This window comes from Malus domestica, chromosome 10 (genome assembly GCF_042453785.1).
Source record: "Malus domestica chromosome 10, GDT2T_hap1".
In the NCBI taxonomy this organism is placed as follows: domain Eukaryota; kingdom Viridiplantae; phylum Streptophyta; class Magnoliopsida; order Rosales; family Rosaceae; genus Malus; species Malus domestica.
In genome coordinates, this window is record NC_091670.1 from 25,155,208 (window position 1) to 25,175,654 (window position 20,447).

The 20,447-nt window shown below is 36.1% G+C and overlaps 1 protein-coding gene and 1 long non-coding RNA gene across 3 annotated transcripts; both read left to right on the forward strand.

The window, feature by feature from the left end:
* Positions 1 to 11,504: 11,504 nt before the first annotated feature.
* On the forward strand, positions 11,505 to 14,388 carry LOC103412133 (3-hydroxy-3-methylglutaryl coenzyme A reductase-like). Its single transcript, XM_008350730.4, has 3 exons — positions 11,505 to 13,041; positions 13,177 to 13,705; positions 13,832 to 14,388. Exons 1-3 carry the CDS (start codon positions 11,999 to 12,001, stop codon positions 14,075 to 14,077), a joined length of 1,818 nt encoding a protein of 605 aa, XP_008348952.1. The 5' UTR covers positions 11,505 to 11,998; the 3' UTR covers positions 14,078 to 14,388.
* Positions 14,389 to 17,027: 2,639 nt separating this feature from the next.
* Positions 17,028 to 17,585, forward strand: LOC108172742 (uncharacterized). 2 transcript variants are annotated; one of them, XR_011572263.1, is made up of 3 exons: positions 17,028 to 17,159; positions 17,270 to 17,356; positions 17,445 to 17,585. It is a non-coding gene; the product is annotated as an uncharacterized lncRNA (long non-coding RNA). The 2 variants fall into 2 exon arrangements; XR_011572262.1 differs by having other exon boundaries at positions 17,435 to 17,572.
* The last annotated feature ends 2,862 nt before the right edge of the window (positions 17,586 to 20,447 follow it).

A 20,447-nucleotide genomic window follows, 5' to 3' on the forward strand; every position in this document is an offset into this window, starting at 1 on the left:
AATATGCAAATGCAGGACCGTGTTCAGTACATACAATTAATTGAGATGCGGACGGAAAATTATGGAATAAATGAGATTACAAGGAAAGTGGGTCCTACACTGAGGGAACTCAAAGATACCGTTATGGGAGTGCCTCGATACCAGGATTGTACGCCTCGTTTCTAATTCATATTTGGAAGTCCAATGGTGGCTGGAGATGGCCGGAAAATGGCCTGAAAGGCGACAGGTTCGCGGGAAAACTGGGTTCTTCGCCGGAAACTCGAAATGAAATGAACAGATTGGTACCCTCATCAACGGCTAACTCGTCATGGTTTGGCTGGAAAATGACCTAGAAGGTCGTGGGTTCACCGGAAAACTTTCTCGACGACTGACTAACCATGGTTTGGTCGAAAAAGGGCTCGAAAGCCGTTAGATAGTTTGTTGGAAAACTGAGGAAGAGTCCCCTCGTCGTTTCTGGGTTTCCCCGGAGTGCAGGGGAGGTGATGGTGGTTGTCGTTGTTGTTGTTGTGGTTGTATGTGTGTATGTGTGTGCACTCATGCTTAGGAGAAGAGAGAGTGCAGAGAGATGAAGGTGAGAGAGAAAGGGGGAGAAAGATAGTGATGGGAAGAGAGAAGAGAACCATGGGAGAGAAAGGAGAAGGAGAGAGTTCCAAAAGATTGGGGACTCCTCCTTAGGTCCCACGTGGCACACACAACAATGCCACATGTGCCAATTAATAGCAAAAGGATCACAATGCCCTTGGAGTTCCAAACTTCGTAGAATCTTCGTTATAACTCCAAATTACATTCTATTTACGCCCATGCATTCGTAGCGACGAGTACTACAAGAATACATTAATATAATAGGTTATACATTGCATGGTACGAGGGTCAACAAAAGTCAATGATTTCGTCTTGAAAGGCATTTTCATAAAATCACACATTTAAAAATTATAAAACCGAAATTTTAGAAACTGGTCATTACAGTGAGGGGTTTTGAGAATTGAAGATAAATTTGTTAATGTTTTGCTAGTTTAACAAGTGAACACTGTCGAAAAACTACTTTAAGTTGTCTTCTTAACTTTTCATCTCCAACAATACTCTCTATTTTAACAGCATTATAACATTTTATTATTAACAATTCATTCTACTTAATATTTTATTATCAGTAATTTTAAATTAAAAAAAAAACTCAACCCACTCATTTTCTAAAACCACATTTTCTCTCTTCCTTTTCTCCTTGGCACACAGGTGCCTCATTAAGTTTTATTAATTTTTTAACATTTGAATGTCATGTAGTATTACGGTCTAGTTGTATTTATGTTCAATTGTAACTAAGAGATATTAGGTTCGATTCTCACAAAGGCAATTTTAACCACGTTATTATGGCTTGCCCATTGTGAGGCTTAGCCCATGACACGTCCCGACCTCGATATTCTCTGAATACCCGGATAGGCACGTGCTGGCCGACACCCGAGGGTGACGAAAGCCATGTATTGAATACAAGAGTAATGATTAGGAGAAAATGAACATGAATAATCATTAGAATCTAAAGGTAATAAACAAAGTTTAAGGAAATATCTAGAGTGCACAGAATACGTTCTAATTCAAGATCACAAAAGGAAATATCATTACAAGATATCATACAAATGAGTGATAGACTGCTACTGGTAGGGGAATGCCTCGTACGTTGTGTTGTAGTCCTCGTTTCTAAGACCTGAATGGGGGCGCAAAACAAAGGTGAGTGGACCAAGTTCATATATATACAATAATAATAAAACAATTATCAAGATACTAACCCCCACAGTTTATATAAAGAAAACTACTAGCATAATAACTGATAGGTTTACTGAAAATCCTAGCATGCCAAAAACATCTCAAAAGACAGATCGCGGAAATCAAAAAATAAATCGTCTCACAGATCGTCTCGTAAGTGCGGTGTGCTGTCAGTAAGATCACTGAATAAATATAACTCCTGGCTCTATGCCAGCACCGTGGTTTCTGTGCTCGTAGCCAGAGATTACCAATTGTCGGCCCAATGCCTACTCCGTGTCCCTCAGCCCGTAGCTAGGGATTATTTTTCCTGGCCTAACTGCCAACACCAGATCCTCGCCCCAGGCGGCATAGCGTCCACTAGGTACGCACAAATAATAATGCCTCTCAAATATAACCACTTCATAGTATAAAGTCATTCATCGTCTATACTATAAAGAGGGGTTTTGAAAACATGTTCTAGCATCCTACCGTCATCCATCAGATAGTTTACCAGTTCATGGTTTTTATAAAAAATACGATATATTAAAATATAGCTCAATTAATTTCTTACAAAATAACGAGACGAAAATCAACATTTCAATAAACATATGTTTGTACCATATTTAGGACCTCCGTATTTAGACCTCGTATAAATACTTGGGGGACTCAAATGTAATTATGTAATAAATGAAGGGGCAAATATGTAATAAGTGAGGAGCCCTTATTCTATAAAAGGACTCATCACTCTCCTCATTAGGCGGGGTCAAGGTTTAGGCCATGGGAAGAGAGAAAACATCTCAGAGAGGGCAAACACAGAAAATAGGCTAGAGAGCACACTGCTTCTAGCCTTCTTGTATATTAACCATTCAGAGTGAAACAATATCAACATCAGTGTGGACGTAGCCCAAACATTGGGGTAAACCACGATACATCTTGTATTCTTTACTTTCTTGCAGATTCACGGTCGGATTTATGTTGTTCTAAGACCCTCCGATTTTGTGCATCAACAACATGCTTAACATAAAATCAGTTCATAAACTCGTAAGGCATGCATTTCATTTATGCAAATAAACTATAAAATTATGCAAATTTTAGAAGAGGTCCACTCACAGATACTTCGTAGCAGCATAATTGTGCGAAAAATGATTAGGGAGGTCCCAACTAGAAACTTCACCTAAGCACAAATGTACAATTTATCAAACTACCCAACTATAGAATTTCAAGAAATGGAAATGGATCTTGGGTTTGGATCCGGATTAGGGTTTAGGTTTAGGTTAAATAGGGTTAGGACTTATTGGGTTTTGGGTTTGGATAGTTTAGGAACAAAAGGGTGGTTTGGGCTTGAGCCCAAACCCACACAACACACATACACACACGCCAGCACACTTGTACTCACATACGCACACATAGTACAGAACCCCACCCCACACAGTACACATATACACTCACATCATACACACACACACACACAAGCACACATCTATACATAACAACACACACTCACACGGGTGCACATTATACACATCACACACCTACACACGCACACACGCAACACACCACACACGTGCGCCACACACACAAACCACATACACTCACACATTCACACGGACACACCCACACACACAGTTAACACACACACACACACACATCGCAGCCCACACCACACATACATTGTACTGCACACACATACACGACATTGTCCAACAAACAATAAGGTAATTAATTACCTGGGTTCGAATTCAAAGGGGTCTGTGCACCCACAGCAACAAACTCGCCGGAGTTCATCCTTGCACACTTTCTGTGAACTGGAAAATAGAGATTGAGGTGCATGCAAGGGTTAAGGCTTGAATAAAGGGTTCAAAACCTCATCCCAGTTATCACAGAGACAAAAAGGAAGAGATTAGATGCACTAAGACACCCACCAACTTCGAACTCGACGACATTTCGCTGGAGTTTGTCGTCGGAGCTGGGTTCTTAGCAAAGAGAAGAGTTGAGGTCAAAACCCTCGAGTTTTGCCATAAAACCAACATCACAAATCATAAAACAACATGCATAACCCAAAAATTTGAAGAAGGAACAGAAGTCTCACTTGGGTTCGAGTTTTAGAGCTTTGAAGCTCTCGACTTCAATGGCAGAACATTCCACGATGCTCTGATGGTGCAAGCAAGGGTAATGTTGAGTTCGTTGAGTCTCAAGGATTCCAAATATATGAATTTTTTGTTCGATTTTGTGAGGGAGCTAAGGTGAGGGCTAGGTGAAGCTCTCGGAGCTAAGAGAGAGAGAGAGAGAGAGAGAGAGAGAGAGAGAGAGAGAGAGAGATGGATTTCAGAAAATGCAGAGGGAGAGCTCGGGAAGAGAAGAAAGCTAGGGAGCTGCCACTTGGCAGTTTAGGAGGAATGAGGTAACTAGATCGACGACCAGGATTAAATGAGATAAAAGACTAAATTGATAGACCTAAACATGTTTCAGGGAGGAATATAGAAATATAGATAAAAATGTAGGGGTGGGTATAACAGCCCACTCCTCCACCCCCATAGTGTAAATAATATTGCTTGTTCAAAAAAAAAATATATATATATATATATATGAACAGTGAGTCCATAAACTTAAAAAAGAAGTGATAAGGAGACTCTCTCAATGTAGAACTCTCTATGGATTCTCAGTCACCTCATAGTTTAACGTAAATTCTCGTGCTAACGTTATAAAACATTGTACCAAAAACATGAGGTAACAAAGAGTCCTTAGAGAATCTCACTTTTGAGAGAGTTTCCTTAGCATTTCTCAAACTTAAAAGACAAGTGTTTACTTTGCTATTATATAGAGTCTCCTAGAGATGATTTTTTTTAGATTTGACTGTTTAAACTAGCAATAATGTGATTTAATTTTGCTTTTGGTGAGAATCTAACATAAGACTTCTTACTCACAAGTAAAAAGAAATACTACTAAACTGTAGTACTAAGTGATGAAATGTTTTAAGTTGTTCAATGATGTCTTGTACACCTAAACCTATTCTTCGTGATGTTTCACTTCTTTGTCTGTTATCTAACACCTTGACCGTAGGATAGTCAAAATATTATAAGCTTTGAAGTTTAAACAATTAATCAGCGACAATTTAATTTATGTTTAGATGCTCTATTATTGAACAAGCATGAATAACGTGGTCAATGTGAAAAATAATTAAAATCTTTTCAATATTCAGTTCATGCATGTTTTTTTAACAAACAATATTATCTAAGGAAAACTAATGAAAATGGCTTGAAAATTTTGAGTTTTAATGATAAAGACAAAATAAAGGGTAAAGTGAATAGTACCAGGATTGACTTTTTAGTGTAAAAATGTGGTTTTTCGTTAAAGTGAACAGTACCGGATGCTTTTCATTAAAGTTTCCTATTATCTATCTAAAAAGAGAAAATACATTTTATTTATATATTTGAAAAATAGAAAACAAGAAAGATGGCATGGGGATTTGGTTCATAAATAGTAAAACCAACGTAATGGGTTTCTTAATTTATTTTTTTATATTTATATTTTATTAAAATGCATAATTATTCTACTGCTCAAAAGTTTATCTTTTTGTATAGTCGGTACCCAAATTATTCTACTGCTCAAAAGTTTATCTTTTTGTTTAGTCGGTACCCAAAATTTATCTGAAATCATTTCTTCAAAGCTATGTTATATATCAACATGTCACGCATATATTGTTTTTTTTTTTAACTAGAACTAGCTAATGGCTTCACCACGGCAATTTATTCGGAAGTGGAAAAGATTTACAGAATAATTTCAACCTCTTTCTGACCATCATCATGTGTTTTACCAACGTTAGATATCAGATCCAGAATATTCCGTGTAAATAAATTCGTCCCTAAAAGTGTCATGCATATAATCCAATGAGTCATGGCACACTTCCAAAACCCCACACGTACTATAATATTTTCATGGGAAAATATTAAAACTTTCAATGTTTATCTCAATTTTTTCTTGGGATAGGACCAAAAATATATATTATTTTTGCAAATATATAACTGTAAATGAAGTCACAAGGCTTCAGAAAAATAATCATTCACCTTCAATCTTAATTTTTTTTTTCACGGAATAGGACCAAAATTTATACACATAAATATTTCCAGACATAATATATATATAACCAAAGGCCCTTTTGGAGTCACCGGCTTCACTAAAAATTTTAGGACAAAAATGCCTTCTAAACAAAAAAGTTCAAAAGTAATCCAAAATAATGTACCAAATAATGCAGCGGTATTTTTATCATATAAACAGTGTTTTTTAATAATTAATTCTTTTTGTACATCTTTTTTTAATTAGTAACTCACAATAAGCTAGTAATAATGTGATTCAATTAGTTGTTTATTAAATATTATTTTCTCTATTTTTAAATAGTTTCAAAATATCTTAGAAGACGTGTAATGCCGGTTATAAAAAAGGTCTTTCGATGTACATCGATTTCTGTTGTATCAAGACAAAAATCATTTTAATCAAGGATATTAATTAATATTTGGACTTACAAAACAAAACAAGATTAATTATAATTAGAACTATTATTCGCTGCTGAAAAAGAGTAGCAAGTGCTGCTGAAATCTAATCACAAATGGACAAGTGTCCAAGCATAATTTTCAATTTCAATTATTCGAACACGTGTTCATTTTAAAATTTCAGCGACATTTAATTGCTACTTTTCTTTTAGCAACGAAGCATGATTGTATGATTATATTTTCTCACTGGATGGCGGTCTTAAACCCCCAATAGTATTATTTAGTAAGTCCATTTTAGAAGCCACTTTAGTCCCTATCAAACCTCCAATATGCATTATTGAACAAGAATGGTTGCAACGATTAATTATAATTCAGTGCACTACTACCCTCTTCATCCTCCTATACTTTGCTCAAGATCTATACACGTTTCCTCTTTATCTTCCATCCACAATAATCATTTCGTTTTGTCGAATCATTAAAACGATAGGACAGACACTCACTAATGCATCCCTTAATTTTGACGTCACTCAAAGGTGTACTGTTTAATTTGTTTATTTCAATGTTCGTAAAATCATAGTTCATCGTTTGACTCTTGTCTAAGCAAATTTCTGTTTTCGGGTGTGATTGATACACTAAGAAATTTGAAAGGAAAACAACAACATTTGTGTACCAAGTCCTAGATGTTGACTAGAAGAAATAAGAAGAGGAGTACGTATATATGCACAAGTCACTATACCACCAATATTGTATTTCATGTTCATATAATTGATGGTGTGCATTGAATTTTTTAGTCCTCGTAAAAGAAATAGGCGCCAACCACATCAGACTATAAAAATTAATAAAATGATGGTAATATATAATTAATTACGTACGTTTCAGATTTAATTCTGATAAATTAATTAAGCATTTAGAAAGGAAATAGGGAGAAAGGGTCATCGTTGGATAAACAAGTTGAGCTAATGACTCCAACAATGATGACAACAAAATTCAATAATTAGTCACTTTTGATGCTTTTGTTTTTGTATTTCATTGTATTTTTAGCTAATTAACTTAGAGCTTGTTTGGATGTGGTTTTAAAATGACTGAAAGCGTTTTTAGTAAAAATATTTTTAGAAACAATCCTTAGTAAAAATGTTAGTAAATCTTGGAAAAACACTTAAAGTGCTTTATGGAAGAAGCACATAACCGGTGTTTCTTGTAGAAAGCACTTCAAATGCTTTTGGAACCAAAAAATATTTCCTAAAAGCACTTTCAGTTATTTTAAAAACACATTTAAACGAGCCCTTAGAGAAATTAAAGAGAGTAAGATTCCCATAAAATAGAGAAGTAGGAAATTAATGAGAGGTGATACAATGTATGAAAGTTGAAATATAAAAATATCATAAATAAACAATGAGTCAAAATGATTTGACAAAAAATTGAGAGTATTTTTTCATTTTCTCTTTATTTAAGGAAAATTTTCATGGAAATACCAAAATGATTGACACTAGACAAACTCAGAGATCAATTTAAATCTCAGAGACCAAAATGAGGATTTATGTCAATTTCAGATACTATTTTGGCTAAAAAGCATTTTCCAAATATGCTGAGATCAAAACCTTTTTTTTCTGTTTCCTTTTTTTTTTATTTTTTATTATAAGGGATATCCTATACAAAATAAGAGGTTTTAACCCAAAACATAGTAAGTAATGAAAGTTGAGGTTTCACAATAAAATAAATTAGTAATATGAAAGTATCACAATTCCTTATAAATTATTGCAGAGTTTGGTCCTTCAATGATGTAAAACTTTATCCTCTACATTTTCAAGATAAATTACATAGGAACGCTCTAATCAATAAGACAATCAATCACTTACTTTATTTAATCTACATCAAAATCCCTCAACATCAACAGGTTTTTGCATGTCAAAATGCACGTGAGAAGCATTTTAGCAAGCTAGGTCATGACATGCACACGTCTCACACTATCAATGAATATATGATTTTGTGTATGAATTTTGCATATGCGTGAAACTCGTTTTGCACAAGTGGTCCCAAAACAAAAAAACAAAGCTCCTTGCTCCACAAACTCTAATTAGTAACTAGTAGAAACTGCTGAAATAAAAGCAGCAAGTCCTGCTGCAAACTCAATTGAAAATAAATACGTGTTTATTTGTTTGGAGTAATGTTGGTTTACCTTTTTACCTTTTTAATTGTTTAGCCACGTGTCTATTTGTGATTGGACACTTGTTCATTTCAGCAAAACTTACTGCTTTTCTTTCATCGACCAATCACCATTCTTACACAATTAAATCTTCTCTTGACATGTTACCGTGTTTTAGACCAATTGAACCGTTAATTGAATGAAGTTGTGTCCCGACGTGTAGTGTTAGTTAATATTCTAATAACTTGGCATATTAGGACATCTTCATCGGCTAAAGAGCGTGGAGGTTTATGTTTTAGTCTTCTAAAATATTATATTTTAAAGTGTAGTCTCGAATGTATTTTTTATTTCCAGCAATATACATTATTCTTTTATGAATACAACAATATATTTACCCTAAAGTTTAGGAAAATAAATTAGTTTCGAATTCATCATTCAAGATATTCAAACCTAGAATCTATCACTCATAAGTGAAGATGAATATAAATTAGTTTTGAATTCATCATTCAGGATATTCAAATCTAGAATCTATCACTCATAAGTGAAGATGAATACTATTATACCGTAATACTAAGTAACCCTAGTATTCCACACTATTAATTACTGTATTTGGATAGAAAGAGAGAAGGATAGATAAGAACTCCACCAGAGCTCCATAAAATGCTTTGTCGGAGGGTTAAGTATAACCCGTTCGAGACTATAAGATGACTACTTGGAGACAGTCCTACTTGCAGACTAGAATATAACCTTGTTGTTGGAGACAAAAACTGCACACATTTCTGACCAAAAATGACCTACATGCATATTATGCTAGTTATTGTCCCGTTAGTGTGTATATATATATATATATATATATATATATATATATATATATATATATAACCTTGTTATATAAAGATAATATATAGCATATGATTAACAAAAGTAAGCTATAAGGTAGTTGTGCATTATTAACAAAACCAAGTTGGGAACCTTGTGCTTTTTTGACTTTGAGTTTGCTAAAAAGTGACTGCCACTTCTTAATTCAACTATTCTCCTTTGGTTGGCCGATATAAATACAACAACTATTTAAATATCTTTTTCAAGTTTTGGGAAATAAATAAATAAATAAATTTTTTTCAAGTAATGAACTATCTTGAACGTGATAAATGTTAATGAGATTATCTTAAAACGGGACACTTTGCCACCTCAAATTTTTATGTCAAATTTGACTCCAAATCACAAAACTTTCAAATCCAGTCAATAAATAACATTTCGGTTGGAAATACTTTTGATGTCAAATATGCACAGTGACATTCCACCTAGGATTTTGACATCTCCTTTGGAGATGCTCTTAGAACATCTCTAAAGGAGGTGTCAATTTTAAAACATCATAATGATATTTAATGGCTTATGTGGTAATTTGACATTTTGAACAATTTTTTGCTCCACCTTATATGTTAAATAATAATGTTATTTTAAATTTTCATCTCTTTGTGAGGTCCAATTATTGAGATATCCAATCAAATACTTATAATACACAACAACAGTTATTATATATTGCATCAAATCTATTAAAAAATTATTAAACAATTTTGTTTGTTGCTGTCAAAATTTGACAGATTGACTCAGAGCCATGTACGAATTTGAATGCTCGGTTGAAGAGAGATTGTTGCTATTTTTTACTATTGTATTCTTGACATCTCCTTTGAAGACGCTCTTAGCATTTCTCCTTTGCCATATTTGCTTGATCACACTTGATTAATATTAATAGTAGTTATCATTCGGAGGAAAATAAAAACATGTATGGGAATCTTATATGTATTTTATTTTAGCTTATGAATAGTGATTAGAACGAGAGAGACTACTTTCTCAAGAGATCTTATTTTTGGGCAAACAAAAAGAAAAAGAAGATTTCTACACAACTTTACATATTAAAAAAGAAAATTAATAAAGGTAGCCTCCTATATATGCATATGATACTGTTTTCTTAAGAAGATTACAATATTTCATTCATTGATAAAGGGTATTACAAATATATATCATGAAGCACTTAGCCTAAAAGGGTCCTTGCAAACTAGATCTAAAATATTACAATAAAACATCACTAATCGTAAAGCAATTAGTAGACTTAAAGCACTCGTCCGAGCTCACCCAGAACCATGCGTTTACACAGATCAATAAAACTGTTAAACTTCGTGATACAAGGAGATCATGTGAGAACAAAATTTCAAACCATTAATTGAGATAGGGAGTATGATGCATGTGGGTCGATCACATCACCTAATCACCGTCACAATCCCAAAATACCAAATGGAGTAGATCTAGCAAATCAAACAGCTCCGCCTTTCACACGTAGATCCAAAAGACGTAGAACACCAAAACGAAAATTAAAATCATGCACTCTCCTATAGAGAGCAATTAAACTAGCAAACTCTCATACAAAGAGAAATAAAACCAAACTCCAGGACAATTCCTAAAAGTTATCAAATAGAAACAAATATAACTTTTTTGGCCTGTAGCCTGTACAAATATAAAAGATAACTTCTGATACTATCTAATTGTTTCCAAAATTAGGAGCAGGATTCTCTCCCTTCCAATTCCCATCATCTTCCCTCATCTCCTCTCACACTTTGCTTTTTGTCTCATTGTCTCTACAAAAAAAAAAAAAAATCGATATAAAATGTTAACATAGCTTAATCATAACTATTCAAGTAAGAGGATAGGAAATGGGAGAGAGTTTAGAAGGGGAGAGAATCCTCCTCCCCAAAATTATGAGCACTACTAAGATTTAAAAGAAAGTTGGCATGCTAACCATCATGCATGTGTAAAGATAGGTTTGAATTTTACAATACAATTCACATAAGCAATGCCTTCTGGAAGCGCTTCGCTATGAAGTGTTGTTGAACCTGGCAACCTGCTAGGGTTTAATTGTTGTAAGTAGTGTTCGGTTCTTTCTGCCTCCCCTACACAACCAATCTATAATTAAACATTGATACACTCAATGCATCTACGACTCACAGTCACACACTTATTTTCTCATCTAACTCTTAAATGTAACCATAAAAGGCTGCACATTAACTCAAATTACCAAAAAAATAACCAAACCTAAATTTAGCTTCCGTGGAGGATATAAAGATAGAACCTAAAACCCTAAAAATAACTGAGCAAAGATAGGGATAAAGACAAACAACCAACCAACCATCCAATATAATCGGAAACACAAATATAATTTTCTTACAAAAAATAAAAAAAACCTGTAAGAAAATGAAAAATAAAATAAAAGTAAGAAAGAGGTCGGAAAGATGAAACAAAACAAGAGGTGTACTCCTTTGACTATTTATTTTATGCCTTGTAACTCCGACACGTGCCGATAGGACACTCTTTACTCCTTCCCTTCTGCGTAGCTTCCCCACCCTCGCACGCGTACGCCAGCTTACTTCCTATATAAACCCCCCTAAACACTCGCTCCACCATTCAAACAGACTCAACGGCAAACATACCAACAAATTTAAGTTAAAAAATTCAATCATTTTTGTGAGTTTCCCGTTTTGCCCACAAGCCTCAGTACTCGCTGTCCTTTTCCTCTCGATCTCCTCCGCCGCTCGATCGCCGCCGGCGCATTTTAGCATCACCAGCCGCGTCAACACACCCGATGGACGTCCGAAGGCGATCGACGATGGACACACCTGCCACCAAGGCCAGAAGTGGGCCGATCAAAGTGAAAGTGGTGGACCACGAGAACGACGTCGTCGTTGGGGCCAAGGCCTCCGACGCCCTCCCGCTGCCGCTGTACCTGACTAATGCTGTCTTCTTTACTCTCTTCTTCTCCGTCGTCTACTTCCTTCTCACTCGGTGGCGCGAGAAGATCAGGACATCCACCCCGCTCCACGTCGTGGACCTCTCCGAGATCGTCGCGATAGTCGCGTTCGTCGCCTCCTTCATCTACTTGCTCGGATTCTTCGGGATCGATTTCGTGCAGTCGCTCATTCTCCGCCCCAACAACGACGTCTGGGCTGCCGATGATGAGGAGGAGCACGAGCGCTTGATTTTGAAAGACGACGCACGGAAAGTGCCGTGTGGGGCAGGGCTCGACTGCAGCCCAATTCCACAAATTGCCCCTGTTGCTGCCGCCCCCAAAGCTGTTGCACAGAAGGTGTTTGATAAAGAGGTAGTCCTCTCCACTCCCTGCGATTTCACCACCCAGCCGTTGACGGAGGAAGATGAGGAGGTGGTCAAGTCCGTCGTGGCGGGAACCATCCCTTCGTACTCTCTGGAGTCAAAGCTCGGAGATTGCAAGAGGGCGGCAGCTATCAGGCGCGAGGCGCTGCAGAGGATTACAGGGAAGTCTCTCACTGGTCTGCCATTGGAGGGTTTCGATTACGAGTCAATTTTGGGTCAGTGCTGCGAGATGCCAGTCGGGTACGTTCAGATTCCGGTTGGGATTGCCGGGCCTCTTATGCTCGACGGCAGAGAGTTCTCCGTGCCAATGGCCACCACCGAAGGTTGCTTGGTTGCCAGCACCAACCGTGGCTGCAAAGCTATCAACTTGTCCGGCGGAGCCACCAGTGTGTTGCTGAGAGATGGGATGACCAGAGCGCCTTGTGTGAGGTTCAACTCTGCTAAGAGAGCTGCCGAGTTGAAGTTCTACTTGGAAGACCCCAACAATTATGACACCTTGTCCACGGTTTTCAACAGGTAATTTGAACTTTTCTGTACTGATTTGTATGATTACTTTGATCGGTTTGTTTGATTAAAGCTTGAAGTTGTTGCTTTTTAATAATTTTTTGGGTTTAAACTTTTAATTAACTGGGTTTGGGTTTGATTCTTCAGGTCGAGCAGATTCGGTAGGCTTCAGACAATTAAGTGTGCCATTGCTGGGAAGAACTTGTACATGAGATTCACCTGCAGCACTGGTGATGCTATGGGGATGAACATGGTCTCCAAAGGTGTGCAAAACGTTTTGGATTTCCTCCAGAACGACTTCCCTGACATGGATGTGATTGGAATTTCGGGCAACTACTGCTCAGACAAGAAGCCCGCCGCAGTGAACTGGATCGAAGGCCGCGGCAAGTCAGTGGTCTGCGAGGCTGTGATCAAGGGCGATGTGGTGCAGAAGGTGTTGAAAACCAATGTGGCGTCGCTCTGTGAACTTAACATGCTCAAGAACCTTACTGGGTCTGCAATGGCTGGAGCTCTCGGTGGCTTCAATGCGCATGCCAGCAACATCGTCTCTGCAATCTACATCGCCACCGGCCAAGACCCAGCTCAGAATGTGGAGAGTTCTCACTGCATTACCATGATGGAACCCATCAACGATGGAAAGGACCTTCACGTGTCTGTCACCATGCCTTCCATTGAGGTAAATTGATTGTCCCTTGATGTTTTTTTACAGTGCTTGGAAATTGGAATCTAGGATTGTTCATACATTGATGTATTTTGATCCTAGAGATGAAGTCTTACATTGGTGTTTGATTGTTCTGTCCAGGTTGGTACGGTTGGAGGTGGGACGCAGCTTGCATCGCAGTCAGCTTGTCTGAACCTGCTCGGAGTGAAGGGTGCTAACAGAGAGGCACCAGGATCAAATGCAAGATTGTTGGCCACTGTTGTGGCTGGTTCTGTTCTTGCTGGAGAGCTTTCTCTCATGTCTGCTATTTCAGCTGGACAGCTTGTGAAAAGTCACATGAAATACAACAGATCAAGCAAAGATGTCTCAGCTGTTGCTTCCGCTTAAGAACTCGAGGGGCCCTAACTTCACCGGCTTACAGAAGCCGAAAGTATGGCCGGAAAGATGTCGAAAGAATAACGGCGGCATGAATCAGTTGTCGATTTGGCATGGGGAGGAAGAGGATCGAGAAATAATGAACAGAACAAACGTACAGCAGGGCTTATGAAAGAAGGATTGTACTATTTGTATTCTTTTTTTTGTTTACTTTTTTTATTTCGGTGTTAATTTATAACTTTTCATGCCTTTGTATGAAAGAAATCGTGTAAATTATGATGAAAAGTTTTAGTAGCAATTAATTCACTCGAAAGTTCTTCAAATGCAAGTTCTTTTTCTTTTCATCTTTTTATTTAAATGCAATGTCTCGGGCCTATAATATAACGCTTTGTAATTTAATTTTTCATCAGACATTGTGTTATTTACCGATCCAACAAGTTTCTCTCTTATTTATGTGAAAAATGAAATTACCTATCCAGCAACTTTATAATGTAATGACATCTAGAGGTGAATACAAGTTTCTCTCCTATTTATGTAATCTCTTTTATGATTGGGGTGTTATGTGCAGTGTTATTTTCACGTGCTTAATTGTAAAACTCCAATGATTTATTTCGGTGTTTGCTTGATTTTTTTTGGGATCAACATCAATGACGATGGTGCTTTCGGGTTTATTGTTATTAATGTTTTAAAAGGCGAAAACGAAGCAAAGGTGTTTCATGAATAGGGGTCTGCTTAGACGAAAGTCTTGAGGTGTCAGGCAAAGCCACACGAGATCTAAAATTATTAATATAAATATTTTATGAAACTGTTATTAGGCCATCTCCAACCGATGGCTGGCCAGAGGGCTCGTTTTAGCCCTCTGGCCCTCCAAGATTCTCCAAGATATTAATATTTTAATGAACAGTACAGGGCCATATTTGCCTCCGTCTCCAACCGAGGGCCAGAGGGCCAGAGGGCTCGTTTTAGCCCTGTCACAAAAAACCGTCTCCAACCGAGGGCCAAAGGGCCATAGGGCCAAACATAATTTATATGTTGGTTAATGTTATTTAATGTTATTAAATGTTTTTAAAAATGTTGTTTAAGTTTCATGTTGTTAAATGTTTTTTTATGTTGTATAATTTGTATGTTGGTTAATGTTATTTAATGTTATTTCATATTGTTTAATGTTGTTTCATGTTACTTAATTTAATTTAATGTTGTATAAATGGCCTAGGAAAAAAATAGAATTGAAAAAAATTATGAAACAAATTTTGTGAAATAGAAGTTATAGGAAATAAAATATGAATCAAATTTTGTAAAATAGAATTTATAGGAAAAAAATAGAATTTAAAAAAAAATTGAAACAAATTTTGTAAAATAGAATTGAAAAAAAATATGAAACAAAATTTGATTAATATGAAAAGGAAAAAAAAGGAGAAAAAAAAAGTTTAAAAAAAAAAAAAAAGGCCTAATAATACAACGGCTACTAGCCGTTGTATTAAAAAACATTCAAACTATTAGTGTCGGTTATAACCGACACTAATAGTAGAACTATTAAAAATAAAATAAAACCTGTTTAATGCTGTCGGTTTTAACCGACAGCAATAGAAAACATTAAAAAAAAAAATAAGCCAGCCCGGGGCTGGCTGGCTGGCCGAAAGCAGCCAGCCCTCCAGCCCTCTCCGATCCCGTGGGGCCCTCCCAGATTCCAGAGCCCTCTGGCCTAGCCCTCGGTTGGAGACGGTTTTAGGGCTATTTTCGGCCCTCTGGACCCTTCGGTTGGAGATGGCCTTAGCATTCCAAAATTTTCATTCTAAATTTCTCACAAATGTATTTTTCTTTCTAATTATAAAAAGTTTGAAGTACAAAATAAGATTTTTATAATGTGAATAACATTCCCATATTTTATATATAATATAATCAACAATAGAGTCGAAATCAAATATTGTAGAAGAATAATCAACAATCAAATAAAAATTTCTTCTTTGTAGGTGAGAAGCCCTAACTTTAAAATAAATAATAAAAAAAAGTCACATATAACGCTTCAGACACGTCTCAACCACATTTAATCGAATTTAAGCCTACTCCCACTTAAGCAAATAACCCCCTCCTCAAAGGCCAACTAGGCACGCCTCAAGGCTATTTTTAAAACACTGATTGTTATGTCTGTTTTTCTCTCCAACTTTAGGCTATCCACTATGCATGCAAGTTGATAACATTTTTTTGTTCAAAAACAGATGGCTTGTGAATATTTTTTTTCTTTTCCTACTAGCTTTTTAATTTGTTTTTTCAAGTATTCATTTTCTTTTGTCGGTTTAGCATACGCAAAGTACAGACAGCAAATTTTTTCAAGAACAAGGAGAGAGATTAGTGGACCCTAATAATATTTAGGCAATCGATCAATCTAGATTGGCGGGGAAGCTCACATGTGGTCTTTGAGTGTCTTGGAAGTTTAGATCTTCAAAGTTTAGTAAATGAGAAATGTCAGCCGTGGCTGGCTGCTGCAGGCGAGTAAGTTGACTTGATCAAAGTCGGTTGGCTTGCCAATTTGGACCGAACCCTAATTGTAGTCTGTTTATGCTGGCAGTAATCGGCAACCACCATTGAGGCATTGACTACAACTGCTACAGTAAGTGCCTTTCACTTTTTAAATAGTTAAAATATTTCGTTTTTAAATGTGCGTGGTGATGTTGGATTGCATTGCTTTGCTACTTGCTACGACCAAGTAATGAGACAATAGGACTTAAATTGCAGTCTCAGTTTTTGGCTGCATATAATTACACACACACACACACATATATATATATATATATATACACACACACATACACGTGTGTGTGTCTCGATTGGTCTATTCTGATTTTATGATAGTTGGTGAAGATTAAAAAAAAAAAATATGCATTTCATATCTCAATTAAAAAAACCTCTTGCATACAACGATGAGTATATATATGCAACGTTCAGTATCTCTTGATAGGCTGATCACGTCTTCGTTATTGTACGCAAGAACTTCTTCTCCTCAAATATTTCATTTGCACGCGAACTAGGTGTTTTCTTGCATCAAAGGAGCTTGCCACATGAAAACCTAGATCTGGTTTGATATGCAATCTCATAGGTGGATCTTAAGATTTTTGTGCGCTTATTTTCTTCTAAGTGGACGCCCACTAACAATTGTTATCACACTAAATTTCAATAGCTTGTGATGAATCATTACCCATTTTACAGATATTGAAACTTTGAGGAATAATCAGTAGAGGATTGAATGATGAACAGCTTCCAGTATATTGACCCATGAAAGATATATTTCTACTGGTAAATCCTACATTAAACTCATTACAGTCGAGATTTACTTTTTATTTAAATAAAAGTGATATTCTTATTCTGAACTAGCACTAAGAAGAGAAGAAGTTTGAGCTCGGAGCACAGTGTGAACAAAAATACTCAAGTACGAGAGCCATCCTCGACGACTTACTAGGTTGATGCCTTTTTGACTCATGTGATAAGTGGGACACTCAAAATGGTGATGAAGTAAATGAGGCTGTTGGCAGCACCGAAAACAGAACAAACATGTTGAAGCTTGAATGCATGGGTGAATAATGGTGATAAACGACTGAACATACGAGGATGACGACAGATGGAGTGGATCACAATTCACATGGCCTTGCTCTCTCCATGTCTCTCCGTGTCCTATGCTATCAATTGGATTATCTTCCATCTTTGATAACTCTATTAAACCAATTAATTAATGTGCTATTCGATTCATGCTTATCTGTATAATTAATTAATTAATTAATTAATTAATTAATGAAATTAGTGAGTGAAACGTATGGGAGCTCGTCATCATTTGTGCCCTTTACTGAAAGCTATCATATATTATATGATGAAATTGCAAAGATTCCTCAGGTCCAAGTTTTAGGTTGCATCCAAGTTTTCACCCACAAAACCAATGAACAAGCACATAGAAAACGTTGGAGTTTTGTTCCCCTTAAAAATAATATTATCAGATGAATCCAATCCATTTAGGGTAATGTTAGGAAGACAAATTTATAAATAAAATTTTGTAAACTAAATGATATGTAAGTTGATAGTTGAATTGTTACTAAAACATTGATAAAAGTGTTCATTCTGATTACTAGTACATCATTTAGTTTGACCTACGAATTCAATCTCCCTAGCATTGTCCTTCTATTTTATTGATTTAGATGCAAGTTTTATAGTTCAAGCAATTAAAATATTATTCATATTTGGCGTCCAGTGTTCGATCATCCTTCCACATTATCTCTTATACAAAAAGTTGGATTTACAAACCTTTTCTTTGTCACCGATTGTGATATTTCTTTGACCCTATTGCAGTAACCTATCATGTTTCCACCCAACTTAGCATGTGTTTCTTTAATCGTTTGATTTTCCTTGGTTAAGATGGTTACGGTTGAAAATTTTAATAATATTATTATTATATTAAATTTATTAATTGAATGGAAATTAGAAGTGGAGTATTTTGGTAGAAAGATGTGTCTACTCGAATAAAGAGTTGCAACTTTTTACTCGAATAAAGAGCATGAATAATCACATGTTTTTTTAAAGATGTATCTCACATTCTATAAATAAGGAAGCCCGCTATAATCATTATAGAACTTTTCATTGTTTACGTAATCATATATAGAGTGCACTCAATATTAGAGAGTCTCATTGAGTCCATATGAGAGAGTTTTCAACACAATCGTGGTTCATGGAGTCTTGTGATTTGGAGTGCTACTATTACAAGGACGTGGTCGTTGTATATTGGGAGACATGTGCCAATCAAACATGAGCATCGTAGTAGGGCGTAAACTTGTCTTAAGGACAAAGTGTCCAACACTTGCCTCGACCGTATTTTCTAGGTTTTTCTAATCCATTATATCATGTTCATTTAACATTGGTTACTCATGTGTATGCATTATTGTGATATATAATTGCATGAATTATTTCTTGATTTTCTATGTGATTTATTATAGCAATTAGACCCTAATTTTTCCAACAATCTTAAGACAAGTTTAAGGTTTAGTTGCTACCAAAGGTTGATCAAATAAAGTTTGCTTGTGAGAAAATCACGTACGGGTGAAAATATGGTATTCGATTACATGGATTTTGTCATTTTGGTACGTTGTTTGTTTGTCATTGAAAATTATGAATAATATGTGATTAGATGAGAGCAAATGCATGATTAATATATGGTTATGGTATGCATGTTTATTACAAAGCAGGATTCAATGCATCAAATCCTGGTTTACGGTTGGATACCATGTGTATACTTTGAAAGACTTACTTACACTTGTTGACTTCTTAAATTTGCAGTTTTTCTTTTCTTTTAAGTCTGGAGATTTAAACAAACATCTATAGATTTTTGGTTGGTTTCGACTGACCAATTGGAAGTCTCAAAGTACCTTTTGAAACTAATGCAACCCTTTTAAAGGTTACATCGTTGATCAAATGACACAATTGGTGTCTTGGGTATTGTATAGAACTGGTACATTACATGAAAGACATGAGAGACATTACCAAATTTGGTATGTAATATTCTCAATGTGATGTTCAGTTGCATCCCTTACCGTTGCATATTCGTGTTCAACTCATGAATAAAACTTACAGTGATATATATCATGACTATGATCATATTCCTGATAAGAATTTAACGAAAAAGCATGATCATTTAGTATGGGTCATTTGGTTCTTTCCAAATGAATTAGCGAGTTTCAGAAGTCGTAACTCTCTTTCATTAGTATGGATATATGTGTGATCTTTTGTCTGAATTAATTATAAACTGCTTGGAGATGTCACCCACCAAATTGGTACTTTTGTTTATTACTTGCGTGTTCTGCTTATTGCAAAACTGGTATATGGCAATACCTTTTCCAGGCGGTGGTATCTAGCAGTGAAGTTAAATCAGTTAGCAATGGATGCATATCGGAATTTTTAAGTGAAATGTACTTGCATAAGTTTGTTTACTGAGAACTACATCTGTCAACATGAAGGGTGTTTGTACTATACTTGACCAATGTTGAAACTACTGAGCACCGGTCAACGTTATACCGTCAAGGACCCAGAAGAGTTTCCCTCCAACCAGGAGGCCAATCACAGCGCGACATGTGTCGACATCAGAAGCCAATCATAGCGCAACACGTGTCAACATCAGAAGCCAATCACAACACGACACGTGTCAATGTCATAATGAAACTAGAAACTCTCTTCTATAAATAGAGATCATTCTCTCACAATATTTCCTAATGTCATTTGTACTAAATCATTCACTAGTACTCACTAAAGGAGAGCTTGAACCTATGTACTTGTGTAAACCCTTCACAATTAATGAGAACTCATCTACTTCGTGGACGTAGCCAATTTGGGTGAACCACGTACATCTTGT

Coding starts and splice junctions, on each gene's coding strand:
- LOC103412133 (XM_008350730.4), top strand. CDS start 11,999: ATGGACGTCCGAAGGCGATCGACGATGGACACACCTGCCACCAAGGCC. Junction 13,042..13,176: donor TTGTCCACGGTTTTCAACAG/GTAATTTGAACT, acceptor TTGATTCTTCAG/GTCGAGCAGATTCGGTAGGC. Junction 13,706..13,831: donor TCACCATGCCTTCCATTGAG/GTAAATTGATTG, acceptor TGTTCTGTCCAG/GTTGGTACGGTTGGAGGTGG.